A 20,691-nucleotide genomic window follows, 5' to 3' on the forward strand; every position below is an offset into this window, starting at 1 on the left:
TTATTATTTAAATCCCCTTCAATAAACATGACAAGAGCAATGCCCATTTCTTTATCAGCGAGATACCGTGGCTTGTCCAGATTTCCTAACGGGTGCCTGCTAATTCTATGCCAAAACTAGCTGTGGATGTCTTCCTTTTAATCTCCCATAATGCCTTATTCGATTATTGTCAATGCTCTCCAACCGTGTACTGTCCCTTCAAACATCTAATTCCCTGAGCAGAGCAGGGCAGTTGAGTCTTAGCCGTGATAGGAAAATCAAAGAGCAAAAGAATGTGGTGATAACCTCCATCTGCAAGATGCAGTTCAGCATTGACTCTTAGATTGGATTATTTAAAAATATATATATATATATTTAAAAGCCTATGGCATGTGACTCTTACCACGGATGACTGGGTAAACAGATTTTACTGGACAATCTAGCAGCACTCAAGCATGGCTTGGATGATCCTCTGGTTATATTACATCGCTTTATGGTGAGTACACAATTTGTTCGCTTAAATATAATATATCATACGTTATTTATGTTCGTTCCACAACTGGTCTTTCCTAAGCAACATAAAAAATACTAAAAAAGATTATTGCCTAAAAGGCTTGATGGAGTCTAATCTTTTATTTGTTTACAGGACAAGCAAAGGTTTCAGCAATAATCATGTTTACGACAATATTTACTCGGAGAACATAACCCGTATCTTGGATAGACTACTGGACGGTTATGACAACAGACTCCGTCCCGGATTTGGAGGTAACTGATGCGAGAGTTAAAAGTTGCTAGTACAGTACGCATTATAAAACAATCTACAATATATTTAAAGGGTATAAAGTTTTATTTACACATTGCATGCATATTGTGTTATTGTTAACACTTTCCCTTTAATGCATGACTCTATAGGGTATTTTGCTTTTGTAATCATTAACAATCATTTTAAACATGTTTGTCAGGTCCCGTGACCGAAGTTAAAACTGACATCTACGTAACAAGCTTTGGTCCAGTTTCAGATGTAGAAATGGTAAGTTTCGTTTTAAATTGCCTTTGAGAAATTAATTGTAACATTTGAATTTATAGTGTTTATAGAGCCTGTCGGTGTTGTTTTTTTTTACGTGGCATTACTGTACATTGGTAGTGTCTAAGCAAACTGCTTACAGCAGATTACTTAGTGTAATCTTCTTGTCATTATATGCTACATAAGGTATTTGTGCTCTGCTTCTACCAATGTGCTTTATATTCTCTGGCGACCTGTTAAATAAAAACAAAGGGATTTTAAAAGACTAAAAAAAAAAATCTAAAAAGTTGGCAACAGTTTCAAAGTTAATTATTTAATATTTATAGCATCAATTTTACTGTGCATCCAAAATATCCCATTTACAGTATGTAGGTGACTTAATTTATGGTATATCACTTGGGATATCTCTTTCCCTTAATACAAAACTGTTCACTTCCATATAATCAGTGTCATGTTTTTGACACATTGGGGTTTAAACATGGTGCAATGTACTTTCTATTGAATCCTGATTCGATTTTGATTTAATCGAGATCGAGTCACACGGCGCCCTGTCCACATTAGACTATATGGTACAGATCTGGACTATATAGTCTTGTCTGCACAGTGTATATTTCTAATTGATTTTGATGCTGTGGGGCCGCACATCAGAATCAAAATGAAATTGAATGTGTTGGATTTCCGTTTTCAATTTTGATTCAATTTGCTTATATAAGCGACAAAATCAAACACTCATTTTAAGATGGGAGTTCTATTGTAGATGGCGTGTTGCCCAAAGCAACCAATGAGATTATAGTATCTTCTAGAAGGTGCTAAATAAATAAGCAATAGAATCTTATTGGTTGCTGTCGGCGACATCCCATCTTCAATCAAACTCCCATTTTTAGTAAACATTTACCCTTTTAAATTTATTATTTATCATATAAAGGGGTCTATTTACTAAGCCTTAGATGGAACACAGCTTAAGTACCAACCAATCAGCTCATAATTGCCATTTTTAAACCCAACATGTAACATGGCAGTTAGGAGCTGATTGGCCGGTGCATTATCTACATGCAAGGATGAATAAAAAGACCTTTAAGTTTTAAAGTGAATTAACCTACATTATTTGGAAACCATTATAGTGTAAATGTAACATACTGTATGAATTACAGTACATCATTTATGTAAATATCTTAATTTGTAGTATATCCCTTTTAATATTTATTCAACTTAAAACAAAACTGTTCCCTTGCATATAATCAGTTCCTGTTTAGTTTGGGCAAAGTACAAAAATCATGAGGACCAAGTTAATAAAACAGATGCTTTACTTCTTCTGCACATTTATAGACTTAGGGGGGTATACTATCGGGGATTCCGAATTTCTGAATAAGAAGCTTTTGGCCTAGGGGTGCTGTAAAAAGAATTCTGACACTTTATGGCCCCGTGATTCAAAAAAGTTTTGAAACCACTCGGTAAGGCACTAGCAGGAGGGTTAGGGATAACTACATGAGGGGAGTTTAGGGTTGCACACTAGTGTGAGGGTTAGGGATAGGTTTGGTACTAGCCAGAGGGTTAGGAATGGCTAAGGGGTGCTGGATGGCTCCCCGACAGTCGGGATTATGACAGTCATTACTCCGACGTCGGAATCCTGACTGCTCCCTGGTGGGGGTCCACGACCCCCATAGAGGGAGAATAAAATAGGTGGCGAGCACAGCTCGCCACCGTGCCCGCAGCGTGGCTAGCGCAGCAAGCCCACAAGGGGCTTCATTGCACTCCCCCCACTGTGCAGTCGGGATTCCAACGTCTGAGTAATGACTGTCGGAATCCCGACCGTCTGGGATTTATACAACACCCATGGCTAAGATAGGGTGAGGTTAGACTAAGACTGTGGGAGTAGAGGTTAGGGTTTGGTTGTGGGAGGGAAGGGTAGGATTAGGCAGTAGCAGGAGTGTTAGGGACAGACTACGGGAGGGGAGCATAGGGTTAGTCAGCTGAAGGGTTAGGGTTAGGCTGTGGGAGAGAAGATTGGGGTTTGGTACTGGCAGCAGGGTTAGGGTCATGATGCAGTGGGGGGGGTTAAGGTTAGTATATTGGAGGGGAGGTTAGGGTTAGACTGCGGGAGGGTTGGTTAGGGTTGGGCACTATAGGTACAACAGCATTTTTGATGATGCATGTTGTGCAATAATTCACAGTATGGAGCCAATTCAGACCCGTTCGTTTGGGTCTGAATTCGGTCCATTTTCGATGGTGGGGGCCTGCACGTGTGTGACTATGCGCATGAGCAAATACCCTGTGCGAATGCCTTTTTGGTTGATTATTACAGAGCCTTTCCCACTGTTAGGGGAGGGGTGGCGTCCGGGAAGGGGGCTGGAGCAGGAGAACGCTGAGCATTTTATGGGCATCCCTTAAAATATGCTGGGCGTTCCCGTGAGAATGCAGGTATGGCAATGCCTGCTCAGAGCGGGCGGCTGACCTCATATGACATCAGCGCCTGCCCCCAATTTGTAGATCTGCCGGCATTTGTAAAGCAAGCAAGGACTTACTTTTCAAAGTGAAGGCTGAAGAAATCATTCGATGGTCAAAGACCATCAAATGATTTCTCCACTTTTAGCCACATGTGAGGGGAAGTGTTCGCACACACACCCCCTCGCATGCTAGTAATGCGATTTGGGCACCGGGGGGGGGGGAGTTGGGTGTTCGACTGGGCAGTGAGCGGCGTTTACTTACACGCAGCCTAGTGAACAGGTCTGAATATCCCTTCTTGAAGCACCCCTGTCAACAGGGCAGAACAGTGCAGAAATAGTGCACATTCTAACTGTGTTTAAATTAAAACATTATATATATATATACATATAAAAGTTTAAAATTACCCGTAATAATCTGCTCCATGTCCTAAACCACTGTTTTCATAACAGAGCACTCTTAGGGGGATATTCAATCTCCAGCGAGCACCTCCCTTCGGGGAGATGCCCGCCGGGCCCTATTCAATGCTGTCTTCCCTGACAGCATTGAGCAGGGTATCTCGGCAGAACGAACCCGACATCACTAGCTGTCGGGCTCGTTCTGCCGAGAACAGCCGGGAAGTGATGAGCTTCCGGCTGCAGCTCGCCTCTTCCCAGCTGCAACTCGCGGCCATGCCCCCTTTTCGCTCCCCGGCAAGCGGGACATTGAATCCTGCCTTTCGTGTTCTCGGTCGAGCTGACCGAGAACGGGACTGGGTCACGGCGGTCGAGCAAGCTCGACTGCTGTGACCCTGACATTGAATACCCCCTTAAAATAGATCCATTAGCATTTATACACACTATAAGTAGCAATGTAAAAATAACTACTCTAATGGGTAAAGTTAGTAGTAGTCCGTTTATTTATAAGGCGCCACAAAGTGTCCGCAGCGCCGTACATAGCAAACAAAAAAACAAATTACAAGGTAACGTACAGGGTGTGTTGATAAAATACAGCATAAATAGGGTTATAGCTGGTAGAACTAAAATCAGCATCAGTTTTGAAGTAGGTGTCCAAATTGTCGAGGAGACTAAAGATGAAGTAGAAGAAGGGAAGAACAGGACAGGAGCACAGGTGAGGTAAAGAGGAAGGGTGAGTACATGAGGAAGGAGGGCCCCTGTTACTCAAGAGTTAACAGACTAAAAGGAGGTGGGTGGATAAACGAAAAACAATAGGATACTTCTGAATCAACTTCTTTAAAAATCAACGGAGCCCTACGCCAATTTTTCCCAGATTTTTTTTTAAAACAAGCCCCGGCTCTTTGAGCCTGGTGCTGGTTACGGCCGTTTTTTTATTTATTTAATTATTTTTTTACACACTGCAGCCTGCACAGATCTGACTGATATACGGTTGCTAATACAAATTCAACCTTCTAAAAAATTTAAAGAGGTGATGTTGCTCTAAGCATCCAATCAGATTCTATAATTTTCTAAGATGCAAAAGAGAAATGATAGACAGAATTTTATTGGTTGCTATGGGCAACATCATCTATTTTCATTTTTAGAAGCCTTAGTAAATTTACCAATTATTGCGAAATCAGAAATTGGTTATTGCACATGTTAAAAATTATCTGAATATAATAATAATAATAATAATAATAATAATAATAATTATTATTATTATTATTATTATTATTATTATTATAAATAATAATACAAATCCTAACCATATTAATAATATTATCATCATCATTATCATCATCATCGTTGTCATAATCAACAACGTTATTTTTTTTTGACATATGTGTTACTTTTCTGGCACATTCCTACTAAAGTTGAGTAATTTAATAATATAATATGTTACTGTACAGGGCATAAAAAGGAGCAACCTTTTCACACCTAACCTTTTAAGCTGACACAAAATCAGTAGTCTTCTCTTATGCATAATGTTGATATTAATTAATATTAATGCAATTTAGCTCCCTAATTCCATTTTCTTAGCCTTTTTTTAATTCTCCAAGAATTAGCATATCATTTTTCAACAGGTTTTCAGCTAATTTACCGCAGAACATTCATGCCATTTCGTACTGCTTGATTAAGTTTTTGTTTAATGAGATGTTAAGTAAAAAGGCCTATTTCACCCTCCCCCTCTAGTAGCTTTTTTAAGTAACTGCTTAATGGTAATAGGATTAAAATCATTAAGCGGCGACAGAAGTGTGGCTAACATGCTAGTTAAAATGTCTATTAAATTACTGGGTCTGGTGTTTTGGCCTGAAACCTTTTAATGGTCTTAATTTTCCTACAGGAATACACAATGGACGTATTTTTCCGGCAGACGTGGATTGACGAGCGGCTGAAATTTGAAGGCCCCACAGAAATACTGAGGTTAAACAACTTAATGGTCAGTAAGATCTGGACTCCAGACACATTTTTCAGAAACGGGAAAAGGTCGATCTCACATAATATGACAACCCCCAATAAACTCTTCAGAATCATGCAGAACGGAACAATTCTCTACACTATGAGGTGAGAGAAAAGGGAATTGCTCTAAGCTATAAATTCAATACCGCTTTAAATAGACCTGTGTTATATAATTAATTCCAAATTCTGTCTGTTTTTATTTGACATTTTCACGTGGTACATGGTAAATCACCCTTAAATGTCATAGCCTAACATGATTATAAACTTCAGTTGACCTTGATAATTAGTGTAATAAGACAGAGCAAAAATAGGTCATCTGGAATCTCTCTGGATATTGTGGACTTTCTGATGAATTAATATTGCAGACAAGGGTATTTATAGGCCTTAATAATAGTGATAGCTGGTTCTCGTCAACGCCATAATTTAGGTGTTGCTGCAACATAACCTTACATTCAAAATCTGTACTTAGGGTATATTTACTGATGTGTCTAAAAATTAAAAGAGGTGATGTTTCCCATAGTAACCAATTTCTTTCGATTCTGTGTATCATTTCTATTGAATCCTAGATAATGATAGACATAATTTGATTAGTTGTTACAAGTAGCATCACCCTTTTTTATTTTTAGAAGCTTTAGAGGGGTATTCAATCTATGCCGCTATTTCCGCAGACGGAATTAGCGGCACTCACCTATTCAATGCTGCTGCCACCAAAGGCATTGAAGGCATTAACCCCTTCCCGACATTTGACGTACATTTACGTCATGGTCGGGAAGCACTTCCCGACACATGGCGTAAATGTACGTCATGGATTTAAACTGTCACCGCGTCTATAGACGCGGTGACAGTTTCAACATGTCTGCTGTCCCTGACAGCAGACATGTCCGTGCATGCCCAGGGGGGGCTGCGATGCCGCCCCCCCGTCGGCGATCGCTGTGATTGGCTGTTCAGTGTGAACAGCCATTCACAGCGTTTTCCTGTGTCACCGGCGAATAACGTTCGCCGGTGACACGGGATCAGAGGTGATTGGTGCTGTAAAGTACAGCACCAATCACCGCGGGGTGTAAGGGTGACACTGGTGTCACCCCACCTCACCCCGCCCGCCCCCAAAGGCCGTGATTGGTCCGTCGGACCGACGGACCAATCACAGCCAAGGAGGGAGATTTAAACTAACGGTGACTGCACTGCAGACGCCATTCCGGTCTGGAAAGCGTGCAGTGCGGTCACCGTACCCCCCTGCCGCCATACTGACCAGAAATACTTGCTGCAATACTTACCTGATCGCTGCTGATTGCTGATTGCTTCCTGGATCCTGGATCCTGTGCTTTAATTGTGCCATACTGTGATATTGTGCTGCTGCACTGTATTAGTATTAGCTAGATAGATAGAGAGATAGATAGAGATAGATAGAGAGAGAGAGATAGAGAGAGATAGAAAGAGAGAGATAGAGAGAGATAGAGAGAGATAGAGAGAGATAGAGAGAGAGATAGTGTCAGAGAGTGCTATATTTTGTGCTGCTGCAGTGTGATATAGTTATAGATAGAGAGAGAGAGATAGAGAGAGAGAGATAGAGAGAGAGGCCTACTGACAGAGTGCTATATTTTGTGCTGCTGCAGTGTGATAGTTATAGAGAGATAGAGAGAGATAGAGAGAGAGAGATAGAGAGAGATAGTGACAGATTGTGCTATATATTTTTTATATAACTGACTGCTGCCCCCTCCTTTTGTGCTGATCAGTATAAATTAACTGATCAGTAACTTTTTGGGGGCGCAGGTTTTTTTTTATATATAGATATACCTGTGAGTGCTGCTGCTGCAGTGTCATAGAGTGTTAGATAGTGTTAGATAGTGAGAGATAGAGAGAGATAGTGATAGAGAGTGCTAAATTTTGTGTCTGCTGTCCCCGCCTTTTGTGCTGATCACTATATCTGAGGTGATCAGCAACTTTTTTGGGGGTACAGAGGTTTTTTTTTTTTTATATATACCTGTCAGTTGCACCAAAGGTTGTGCACCTGCTGCACCTCACTGGTAATCAGTGTCGCATCACTGATCACCTTTTTTTTTGTGTGTGTGCTGTGGGGTATTTTTTTAATTTTTTTTTTTACACACACTGTGATTTTGTGGGTGTCCTGTGGCCGCTGTGCGCTGATCAGTGACGTACATCACTGATCATCTTTTTCGGCACAGGGTTGATCTATTTTTATTTTTTTTTTGATCAAATTCCTGTTGCCTTTGAGCGCTGTTCAGTGACAGACGTTACTGACCAACATCTGTGCTCAATTTTTGGCGCAGGACCTTTTTTTTTTTTAACCCCTTCCTTTTTTTTTTTTTTAACCCCTTCAATTTTTTTTTTTTTTAACCCCTTCATTTTTTTTTTTTTTATTGGTATAAAGCATTTTTTTTTTTTTCTGCACCACATACACACTACACACTACATACCCCCCGGATTGAAATAAAGTTTGTGCCCCCCCCTACACTATACACGTGTTGAAACATTTCACTACCGGTAACACAAAAATAAAAATGGCATCCCAAATGTCCTCCCAAATGTCCTCCCAAATGTCCTCCCAATCATCCAGGAGAATGTATTCAGTGGAGGAGGCATATGCCATGCTTGCTTCTGACTCTGACACAGGCAGTGATGCAAGCGGGGAATTTGAAGGATTTGCCTTAAGCTCCTCTTCCTCCTCTGCTGATGAGGGACCCCCTCAAAGACGCCCCCGTAGATCAGCTGAGATTCCCCCCCCAATAATTGATCTAGTATGGACCCCACCACCAGACAATTTTGAGCCCCAGGTTCCTGAGTTTTTGGCCATGCCAGGAATCCAATTTGATTCCACAGGTCTCAGAGAAATTGACTTTTTCAAATTATTTTTCTCTGATGATTTTATAAATTTAATGGTGGACCAAACTAATTTATATGCCCAGCAGTTTATTGCTCAAAACCCCACGTCATCATTTGCTAGGTGGACCCCTGTAGATGCAGTAGAGATGATGACGTTTTGGGGTCTGGTGTTTCATATGGGCATAGTAAAAAAGCCAGAAATTAGGCAATATTGGAGTACAGATGTTCTGTACAGTACTCCATTTTACCGTATGGCCATGCCCCGGACTCGATTTGAGACAATTCTTAAATTTATACATTACACCGATAATGCACAGTGCCCACCCAGAGATGATCCCACCTTTGACCGGCTATTCAAAGTCAGGCCGGTCATTGATCATTTCAGTGCCAAATTTGAAGAGGTGTACATCCCTGAAAAATTTATTTGTATCGACGAGTCCCTTATACATTTTAAAGGAAGGGTTAAATTCCGCCAGTACCTTCCCAGTAAGAGGGCAAGGTATGGCATAAAAATGTATAAGCTGTGTGAAAGCACCTCAGGGTACACCCACAGGTTTAGGGTTTATGAAGGGAAGGATTCAAGAATTCAACCGCCAGAATGCCCCCCCTCCCTCGTAGGTGTTAGTGGGAAAATTGTCTGGGATTTAGTGCACCCCTTCCTGGATAAAGGTTATCACCTCTATGTGGATAACTTTTACACCAGCATCCCCCTGTTTAAGGCCCTTGGTTCAAGAGGTACAGCAGCTTGCGGTACTGTGCGCAAGAACCAAAGAGGCCTCCCAAAAACGCACATTGCCCAAGTAATGAGAAGGGGTGAAAGCAGGGGAATATGCACCGAAAATATGTTGTTGGTCAAATATAAGGACAAGAGGGATGTCCTTATACTGACAACAATTCACGGAGACAGTACCACCTCCGTCCCTGTACGAGGTACCAGTACCCACACCTCCAAACCTAATTGTATCCTGGATTACAATAGGTACATGGGCGGAGTGGATCTTTCAGATCAGGTACTGAAGCCGTACAGTGCCCTGCGGAAAACAAAAATCTGGTACAAGAAGGTGGCCGTGTATATCATCCAGATGGCACTGTATAACGCTTACGTGCTATTCCGTTCTACCGGCCAGAGGGGGACATTTATGCACTTTCAAGAGGAAGTCATAAAGGGCCTAATATTTGGGAACCAGCAGGCAGAGGGCCCCAGTACTTCTAGTACTGGCCCCCGTATTGTACCAGGGCAGCATTTTCCTGATGAAATCCCCTCCACTGGAAAAAAGGGCAGGACACAAAAAAGGTGCAAAGTTTGCTATAAAAAGGGAATAAGAAAGCAAACTATTTTCCAGTGTGACACTTGCCCCGACAAACCCGGCCTATGTATAAAGGAGTGTTTTAAAATATACCACACATCTATGGAATATTAGGTTCATCATTTCACCGTGCTTCGGGGGTCTTGCTAATGCCACATAGCACCCACCATTCATTCCACCAGAATCTGAGCCGCAAAATCCAAAAATCACTCCTTCCCTTCTGAGTCCTGCCATGCACCCAACTGGTATTTTTTGGTCACATGTGAGGCATTGCCGTACTCGGGAGATATTGGGGCACAGATTTTGGGGTGCTTTTTCTCCTTCATTCCTTGTGAAAATGAAAAATTTTGAGCCAGAACTGCATTTTTGTGTAAAAAAATGTAATTTTTCATGTTCACTGCCCAGTTTTATCAAAATTGGTGAAACCCCTGGGGGTTTGAAATGTACACTATACCCCTAGATGAATTCCCTGAGGGGTGTAGTTTGCAAAATGGGGTCACTTGTGGGGGGGGTCCACTGTATTGGTGCTTGGGGGGTCTTGCTAATGCGACATAGCACCCACCATCATTCCACCAGAATTTGTGCTGCAAACTCCAAATATCACTCCTTCCCTTTTGAGTCCTGCCACTTTTTGGTCACACATGAGGCATTGCCGTACTCGGGAGAAATTGGGGCACAGATTTTGGGGTGCTTTTTCTCCTTCATACCTTCTGAAAATGAAATATTTCGAGCCAGAACTGCATTTTTGTGTAAAAAAATGTAATTTTTCATTTTCACTGCCCACTTGTATCAAAATTGGTGAAACCCCTGGGGGTTTGAAATGTACACTATACCCCTAGATGAATTCCCTGAGGGGTGTAGTTTGCAAAATGGGGTGACTTGTGGGGGGGTTCCACTGTATTGGTGCAACATAGCACCCACCATTCATTCCACCAGAATCTGTGCTGCAAAATCCAAAAATCACTCCTTCCCTTCTGAGTCCTGCCATGCACCCAACTGGTATTTTTTGGTCACATGTGAGGCATTGCCGTACTCGGGAGAAATTGGGGCACAGATTTTGGGGTGCTTTTTCTCCTTCATACCTTCTGAAAATGAAAAATTTTGAGCCAGAACTGCATTTTTGTGTAAAAAATGTAATTTTTCTTTTTCACTGCCCACTTGTATCAAAATTGGTGAAACCCCTGGGGGTTTTAAATGTACACTATACCCCTAGATGAATTCCCTGAGGGGTGTAGTTTGCAAAATGGGGTGACTTGTGGGGGGGTTCCACTGTATTGGTGCTTGGGGGGTCTTGCTAATGCGACATAGCACCCACCAAAATTCCACCAGAATCTGAGCTGCAAAATCCAAAAATCACTCCTTCCCTTTTGAGTCCTGCCATGCACCCAACTGGTATTTTTTGGTCACATGTGAGGCATTGCCGTACTCGGGAGAAATTGGGGCACAGATTTTGGGGTGCTTTTTCTCCTTCATATCTTCTGAAAATGAAAAATTTTGAGCCAGAACTGCATTTTTGTGTAAAAAATGTAATTTTTCATGTTCACTGCCCACTTGTATCAAAATTGGTGAAACCCCTGGGGGTTTTAAATGTACACTATACCCCTAGATGAATTCCCTGAGGGGTGTAGTTTGCAAAATGGGGTGACTTGTGGGGGGGTTCCACTGTATTGGTGCTTGGGGGGTCTTGCTAATGCGACATAGCACCCACCAAAATTCCACCAGAATCTGAGCCGCAAAATCCAAAAATCACTCCTTCCGTTCTGAGTCCTGCCATGCACCCAACTGGTATTTTTTGGTCACATGTGAGGCATTGCCGTACTCGGGAGAAATTGGGGCACAGATTTTGGGGTGCTTTTTCTCCTTCATATCTTCTGAAAATGAAAAATTTTGAGCCAGAACTGCATTTTTGTGTAAAAAATGTAATTTTTCATGTTCACTGCCCACTTGTATCAAAATTGGTGAAACCCCTGGGGGTTTTAAATGTACACTATACCCCTAGATGAATTCCCTGAGGGGTGTAGTTTGCAAAATGGGGTGACTTGTGGGGGGGTTCCACTGTATTGGTGCTTGGGGGGTCTTGCTAATGCGACATAGCACCCACCAAAATTCCACCAGAATCTGAGCTGCAAAATCCAAAAATCACTCCTTCCCTTTTGAGTCCTGCCATGCACCCAACTGGTATTTTTTGGTCACATGTGAGGCATTGCCGTACTCGGGAGAAATTGGGGCACAGATTTTGGGGTGCTTTTTCTCCTTCATATCTTCTGAAAATGAAAAATTTTGAGCCAGAACTGCATTTTTGTGTAAAAAATGTAATTTTTCATGTTCACTGCCCACTTGTATCAAAATTGGTGAAACCCCTGGGGGTTTTAAATGTACACTATACCCCTAGATGAATTCCCTGAGGGGTGTAGTTTGCAAAATGGGGTGACTTGTGGGGGGGTTCCACTGTATTGGTGCTTGGGGGGTCTTGCTAATGCGACATAGCACCCACCAAAATTCCACCAGAATCTGAGCTGCAAAATCCAAAAATCACTCCTTCCCTTTTGAGTCCTGCCATGCACCCAACTGGTATTTTTTGGTCACATGTGAGGCATTGCCGTACTCGGGAGAAATTGGGGCACAGATTTTGGGGTGCTTTGTCTCCTTCATACCTTCTGAAAATGACAAATTTGGAGCCAGAACTGCATTTTTGTGTAAAAAAATGTAATTTTTCATTTTCACTGCCCACTTGTATCAAAATTGGTGAAACCCCTGGGGGTTTGAAATGTACACTATACCCCTAGATGAATTCCCTGAGGGGTGTAGTTTGCAAAATGGGGTGACTTGTGGGGGGGTTCCACTGTATTGGTGCAACATAGCACCCACCATTCATTCCACCAGAATCTGTGCTGCAAAATCCAAAAATCACTCCTTCCCTTCTGAGTCCTGCCATGCACCCAACTGGTATTTTTTGGTCACATGTGAGGCATTGCCGTACTCGGGAGAAATTGGGGCACAGATTTTGGGGTGCTTTTTCTCCTTCATATCTTCTGAAAATGAAAAATTTTGAGCCAGAACTGCATTTTTGTGTAAAAAATGTAATTTTTCATTTTCACTGCCCACTTGTATCAAAATTGGTGAAACCCCTGGGGGTTTGAAATGTACACTATACCCCTAGATGAATTCCCTGAGGGGTGTAGTTTTCAAAATGGGGTGACTTGTGGGGGGGTTCCACTGTATTGGTGCTTGGGGGGTCTTGCTAATGCGACATAGCACCCACCAAAATTCCACCAGAATCTGAGCTGCAAAATCCAAAAATCACTCCTTCCCTTTTGAGTCCTGCCATGCACCCAACTGGTATTTTTTGGTCACATGTGAGGCATTGCCGTACTCGGGAGAAATTGGGGCACAGATTTTGGGGTGCTTTGTCTCCTTCATACCTTCTGAAAATGACAAATTTGGAGCCAGAACTGCATTTTTGTGTAAAAAAAATAATTTTTCATTTTCACTGCCCAGTTGTACCACAATTGGTGAAACCCCTGCGGGTTTGAAATGTACACTATACCCCTAGATGAATTCCCTGAGGGGTGTAGTTTGCAAAATGGGGTCACTTGTGGGGGGGTTCCTAACTTTTAGCATGTTATGGTGCCTAGAAACCTACATGGTGCCTAAAAAATAATCTCATAAAAAGGAGGCTCCAAAATCAAGTAGGTGCTCCTTCTATTATGAAGCCTGTGGTTTGGTCACCGTGCACACTAGGGCCACATATAGGATATTTATGAAAACAAAAGAATTGGGGGAATCAATTTTTAGTCACATTTCTCTAGTAAAATGTACTGTGTTCCTTAGAAAAATGTATTAAAATTGCAAATCTGCAAAAAAAAAGAAATTTTGAAATTTCACCTACACTTTGTTTTAATTCCTGTGAAACACCTAAAGGGTTAACAAACTTCCAAAATGCTGTTTTGAATACTGTGAGGGGTGCAGTTTTTGAAATGGCATCATTTATGGGGGTGTCTCACATACAAGTCCCTCAAAGTCACATCAGAACTGAACTGGTCCCTAAAAAAATCAGTGTTTGAAATTTTCTTGAAAAATTGAGAATTTGCTATTCATATTGTAAGCCTCCTAGTGTCCAAAAAAATTAAAAGGAAGTTGAAATAATGATGTCAACATAAAGTAGACATATGGTCTATGTTAGTTATTCACTATTTTGAGTGGTAAGATTATTTGTCTCACAAGCAGAAAATTTAACATTTTGCAAATCGCTAAATTTTCCATTTTTTCACGATATTTTGGTATTTTTCACAAAAAAACACAGACCGTATCGACGAAAATTTACCACTAACTTGAAGTACAATGTGTCACGAAAAAACAATCTCAAAATCACTGGGATAAGTAAAAGCAAAAAAAAGTTATCCCCACTTAAGTGAGACATGTCAGATTTGAAAAAAATGGCTCTGTCAGGAACGCAAAAACTAGCTCTGTCAGGAAGGGGTTAAGATCCAAATTCTTTTTTAAGTCAAATTTGTTTTGTTGTTAACGGCCACGGATTGTCAAATTCACGGCCGTTTCTTCAAAAATTTCTTTTTTAAGTCAAATTTGTTTTGTTGTTAACGGCCACGGATTGTCAAATTCACGGCCGTTTCTTCAAAAATTTGCGGACATTCCGACACTCAACAGTCGGTACATTGAATACTGACTGTCGAAATGGACAATAAACGTACAAGATTCTGACTGTTGGGATGTCCCACCTGTCGGAATCTGGGATTGAATACCCCCATAGTTTACTATGGTTGGGCCTGGGGCTGGTTCTTAAAATACGGGAGACCCCTATTCATTTTCCCCCCCCCCGTATTTTGGGAACCAGACCCGGCCCTGGAGCCTACGGCAGGTTTTAAAAATACACGGAGCCCTACGCCACTTTTTCCCTGATTTTTTTAAAAACCAGCCCGGCTCTTTGAGCCTGGTGCTGGTTACGGCCGTGGGGGGAACCCATGCCGTTTTTTTATTATTATTTTTTTTTTTACACACTGCAGCCTGCACAGATCTGACTGATATACGGTTGCTAATACAAATTCATATGAATGAATACACCATCGGGGATTACAAAGCAGTCGTATTTGACTGCTTTGTAAATTTCCCACCGGAATACAAATTAGCATACAGCTAAAATAGCCTTATGCATTCGTATTCATTCATATTAAGAATACGAATATGAAACATCGTATTCGTATTCTTAGTAAATTTCCCCCTTTATCTTTGTCTACTTTTTTTCCACTCTATTGCTTGATTGATCTCGCCAAAAGTATTATAGAGCCTAGAACTAGGCAGTAAAATATGGGCTATAGTTCTGTACTAGTATGGTGAATAATAATAATAATAATAGTCTCCAAAATTTTGTAATGCATCCAGGCATGAAAGGATTTCGTCACCTGCTACACAGTATTACACAGCTAACATAATTTCTAATACATGTATTATTAAAGAGAAAAAAATTAACCAAGTGCATTGACGGTATAGTAAATTGTTAAATAGCAAGAGTAAAAGCAATACATTTTGTACCTAGCAGTGGCGTAACTAAGGCTTGGCAGCCCTAGCGCTGGCGGGCGGGGGGGGGGGGGGAGCCGGCGCCACATGGGCGCAGGAGCATGGTGAATGTTTTATTAGTGAGAAGTCCCTCCTCCCCTCTCCAGATGCTGGAGTGGAGATGTGCACCCAGTGCCACCCTCCCCCCAAAGATACTGTAAATGTGTGCCCTGCGGTGCTCTCTTCCCATCCAAACAATGTAAATGTGCGCCCTGCGCTGTCCTCTTCCCCCTCCCCTCTGTCACCAGAAATGTGCGTGCCCTCTTCCTGCCCCAGATAATGGAAAATGTGCGCCCTGCTCTGTCCCCCGTCCCCGTCCCAGATGTCAGAGATGTTGCACCTTGCTCTATCCTTCCCTGCCCCAGATGCATGAGATGTTGCACACACACACACACCCTGCAGCCTACAACCCTAACCATACACACACCCCACAGCCTATAACCCTAACGTTACACACACCCCACAGCCTATAACACTAACCTTACACACACACCCCACAGCCTATAACCCTAATTATACCCACAGCCCATAACCCTAACCATACACACACTCCGCATTTTTTATATAATGTGTAAGGGTGTTGTGTGTATTCTATAAGTGGCATTATACTATGTGGTGCATAATGTAAAGTACATTATGGTGTGTGGCGCATAATGTAAGGTACATTACGGTGTGTGGTGTATAGTGTGAGTGTCATTACGGTGTGTGGTGCATAATGTAAGGTACATTACGGTGTGTGGTGCATAATGTAAGGTACATTATGGTGTGTGGTGTATAGTGTGAGTGTCATTACGGTGTGTGGTGCTTAATGTAAGGTACATTATGGTGTGTGGTGTATAGTGTGAGTGTCATTACGGTGTGTGGTGCATAATGTAAGGTACATTATGGTGTGTGGTGTATAGTGTGAGTGTCATTACAGTGTGTGGTGCATAATGTAAGGTACATTATGGTGTGTGGTGTATAGTGTGAGTGTCATTACGGTGTGTGGCGCATAATGTAAGGTACATTATGGTGTGTGGTGTATAGTGTGAGTGTCATTACGGTGTGTGGTGCATAATGTAAGGTACATTATGGTGTGTGGTGTATAGTGTGAGTGTCATTACGGTGTGTAGCGCATAGTGTAAGGTACATTATGGTGTGTGGTTTGTAGTGTGAGTGGCATTACAGTGTGTATTGGATAGTGTAAGTGGCATTAAGATGTATTGCATAGGGGCAGTACGTGGGGGAGGGGGCATAAAATATTTTGGTTGGGGGGGATCAAAATTTATAGTTACGCCACTGATACCAAGTATAAGATGTCATGTCCAAAGGTCTGCTCCCCTCACTATACTGTATGTAAGTGTTTTTTGCAAGAGGTCAAAACACATTTTATGCTGTCCAATCTCTCCTGGTTTTATTCAGAAAAAAAAACTGTCCTTATTTTCATACCACTTATTTTCTTAAAGTTCACCAGAAAGTCAAAATACCTAAAATACGAGGGTCAGCACAGCAGTTATGGAGTGAAGTGATAGTAGTGCAGTTACTTTTGTTATAAGTGCTTTTCTATTATTGTGGGGGGGGGGGGGGGGTTGTGCTATTTCTGTTCTTAAAGTAGTCTTTTACAGTAAAAAATATGTTTACATCCTTAATCTTACAAAAGCACATAGGGCGGTATTCAATGAGGCTGATTCGCCAGGTTCTTATGGCGATTTTGTGCTGTAAGGCGAATTTCTGACTAAAACGGTGAATCACCCTATTCAATGACCAGATGGCGAATACATTTCACGTTTTTTTTCGCCATGATTCACCGAGTAGCAATCGCTATCTTTTTATGGTGAAGTGGAAGGTGAACTTTTAAAATAAAGTGTTTTGTTTTTACAATTGGTGTCAAAAAATCTGGAATTTTATTCTGAGGAGGGGCATGCTATTTTTATTCATGTGCTGTAAGCACAGGAATATATATTTAATTTAAAAATATATATATTTTTTTTTTTTACACAGACCAGCCAGCAGGGGGTCGGAGCCGAGCCGCTCATTACATATTCATATATTCAAATAATTGATTTATCTCTATCTCTTAATGAATACAAAATAACATGGCTATATCCTGTACTATTGAGTTCAGCGGCAGTGCGGGATTCCAGCCAAACTCAGACATTTTTTAAAAGGGCAATCATTTACAAGGCTAGGATTTGCATTGTAAGTGATTGCCCCTTTAAAAACATCCGAGTTCAGCGGCATCGGGCACTGCTGCCATACATGGCCGGCACTACATCCCGCCCTTGTCTGGTAATTCAATATATTACAATAACAAGAGTAAACTTTTACCATAGCAATGATAATAGTTTTATTTTTGCTCTAGATTGACGATTAAAGCTGAATGCCCAATGAGGTTGGTGAATTTCCCGATGGATGGACATGCATGCCCACTGAAGTTTGGCAGCTGTATGTATAATTCAAATAAATCTTTTTTTGGTACTTGTGGAGTATCACGGCTCCCATCGTATGGCATCGTATGCCATATGTAGTGGCATACGATGGCATACGTTGCGATACGATGTTTTACAGATTTTTGACCATTTTTGCGCAAAAATCGTATGCCATCGCATGGCATCGTATGCCATATGTATGCCATATGCGGTACGCGTCCTACGACCTTTTCATACCCCCACTATCCACGTCGGCGTGGAGTTAAGAATAGAATAGTGTGGCGAGCGCAGCGAGGCGAGCGCAGCAAGCCCCGCGAGGGGACGCGGATACCTGTGAAGCCCGCGAGGGGACGCGTATAGCTGTGAAGGTATCCGCGTCCCCTCGCCACACTATTCTATTCTCAACTCCACGCCGACGTGGATAGTGGGGGTATGAAAAGGTCGTAGGACGCGTACCGCCGCCCCTCGCGGGCTCGCTGCGCTCGCCACGCTTCGGGTTGACGTTGATAGTGGGGGTGGTGCACTATGAAAAATGGCATTTGGGGGCATTTCACAAGTTTAATACACATTTCAATGCATTCTGATGCATTTCAATGCAAAATCGTATGGCATCCGATGCAATCGCATACGATTTTTGAGCTAAAATGCTCAAAAATCGGTAAAACATCGTATCGCATGGTATGCCATCGTATGCCACTACATATGGCATACGATGCCATGCGATGGCATACGATTTTTGAGCAAAAATGCTAAAAAATCGGTAAAACATCGTATCGCATCGTATGCCATCGTATGCCACATGCAATGCAATGCGATGCGATGCGATTTTTAGCATACGATCTGCATACGATGCAGGTCGTGGGAGCCGTGATACTCCACAAGTACCTTTTTTTTTTTTTTTTGGCTACACTGTGAAATCACTAAATACTCCCTACTGTATATGCTTGTTGCAATGGTGAATTAATCATTTACCAACTAAGGGGTTGATGTATCAAGCAATGGAAAGAGAAGAAAAGTCGGCAAGTAGAGTAGAGAAAGTGACCCATAGCAACTATACAATTTCTACCTATCATTTTATATAGTGTGCTTGATGACGATGATTATGATGATGACAATAATAATAATAATAATGATAACAATAATAATAATAATATAATAATAATAATAGTCTGGTTTCAATGGGAACATCTTCACTGGTCCACTCCACCACTCTTTCAAACCCCTAAATTTTAATCTGATGATTAAAATAGCCAAAACAAGATTTATTTAGAAAAAAGTTTTTATGAACAACAGTATATGTCATAAAAAACTGTTTTATTTATCTTTGTGATAAATGTGGTAGACATTTCCATTTATTATGTTTTGATCCCATAAAAAATTTTTTGCCCCTACAAGTTCAGAAAACAAAAATACCAGCAAATCCAGAATGCAAGTAAACTGTATAGGTTAACATAGTTTTCTGAGATGTGTACAAATATGCAAATGTCACATAAAAAAGTCAACCTCCTTCCTGTTGAATCCAGCCAATTAAATACAATTTTTACATTTATAAAACCTTCCATGGTTTAGCCTCATTGATGGTTTAAGTGATTCAATAAAATAAGGAGACATTCTGATTGTCACTTATGCAAGTGGGAAGCTACAGTGTACAGTATCCTGTTTTACAAATCAAATGTGCATATTTGAGGAAGAGTGGTATAAATTGCATTTAATTCTAAAGTATAGGAAATGAAGACTGACAGATTCAGTATATGTTGTTTTAAAATACCTGAAATCTAATTTTTTCATTTTTCCAAAAACAAAATTTTGGAAAACATCTATTTTTAAAACATTTATTTTTGGAAACATTTCAAAATGAGCAAACCTATGACTCGTGGCACAATTCTATGAGCACTATGACAGATTAAAGTTGAGTTTTGGTCAACACATTCAATTTTGAGGTCCACAAATGGCTTTCTCAGTGGATACAGATATCTTCTTGAGACAACCTTGATTTATTAGACAAATAACAAGTGTTGATGATTGTTACATTTCATGAACTGTGATTTCCCTGATTCTGAAATGGGCATAATTTATTCCAAATTATTTGCGAAATCTGTGCAATTCAATTTGATTTGTTATTCTCGAATTGTGGCCAAATACTGTATTTGCTAAACGTTACTTTGAACATGTAGTTATGGGGACGGGATCAATTCGTCACCAGATTCATGTTATTTCTGTTTAAATTTAAAATTATGTTAATGAAAGTCACCATCCAACAATTACTATAAAATATTTGATTGACCCTTTCCAATCCTTATTTTGTGTAGTTCATTAATTCAAAGTCTTTATTTTTCATCTTAAATAATCCAAAATGAACATTAATCAATGTTTCATGTTCTACTATAGTCCAATTTGAATCTAAAAATGATTCCTATTGAGGTAGTGTAACTTCTTTTAACTAAAGATTTTTAGGAGAGAGACACTTATATAGAGTCTCTTCTGATCTCTGAGAGATTTAACAAGACCAAGGTGTTAAAATTGTACATGAGAAGAATTGGGGAAGTCTTTGATTAATTTTTCCCATCAGAATGGAAAACCGACATGGGTGGGATGTAAAACATAATATTTAAAAAAAATTCAAAAAGTCAATGATAATTTAATGATTTAAATGGAATTGTTGATTATGTTAAATTCCTAATTTAGATTCCTTTCACTGTCTGTTTTTTTCTACAATTTTAAAT

At 40.8% G+C, this 20,691-nt stretch overlaps 1 protein-coding gene across 1 annotated transcript in view; it reads left to right on the top strand.

The window, feature by feature from the left end:
* Positions 1 to 991: 991 nt before the first annotated feature.
* Positions 992 to 20,691, top strand: part of GABRA6 (gamma-aminobutyric acid type A receptor subunit alpha6) — a 52,280-nt gene continuing 32,580 nt past the window's right edge. Inside the window, exons 1-3 of the mRNA XM_083179580.1 lie at positions 992 to 1,009; positions 5,726 to 5,946; positions 17,902 to 17,984. Coding sequence (XP_083035706.1) covers positions 1,007 to 1,009; positions 5,726 to 5,946; positions 17,902 to 17,984 — 307 coding nt within the window. The 5' untranslated portion in view covers positions 992 to 1,006. The remainder of the gene's footprint in view (positions 1,010 to 5,725; positions 5,947 to 17,901; positions 17,985 to 20,691) is intronic.

This window comes from Crinia signifera, chromosome 4 (genome assembly GCF_055691185.1).
Source record: "Crinia signifera chromosome 4, ASM5569118v1, whole genome shotgun sequence".
Taxonomy (NCBI): domain Eukaryota; kingdom Metazoa; phylum Chordata; class Amphibia; order Anura; family Myobatrachidae; genus Crinia; species Crinia signifera.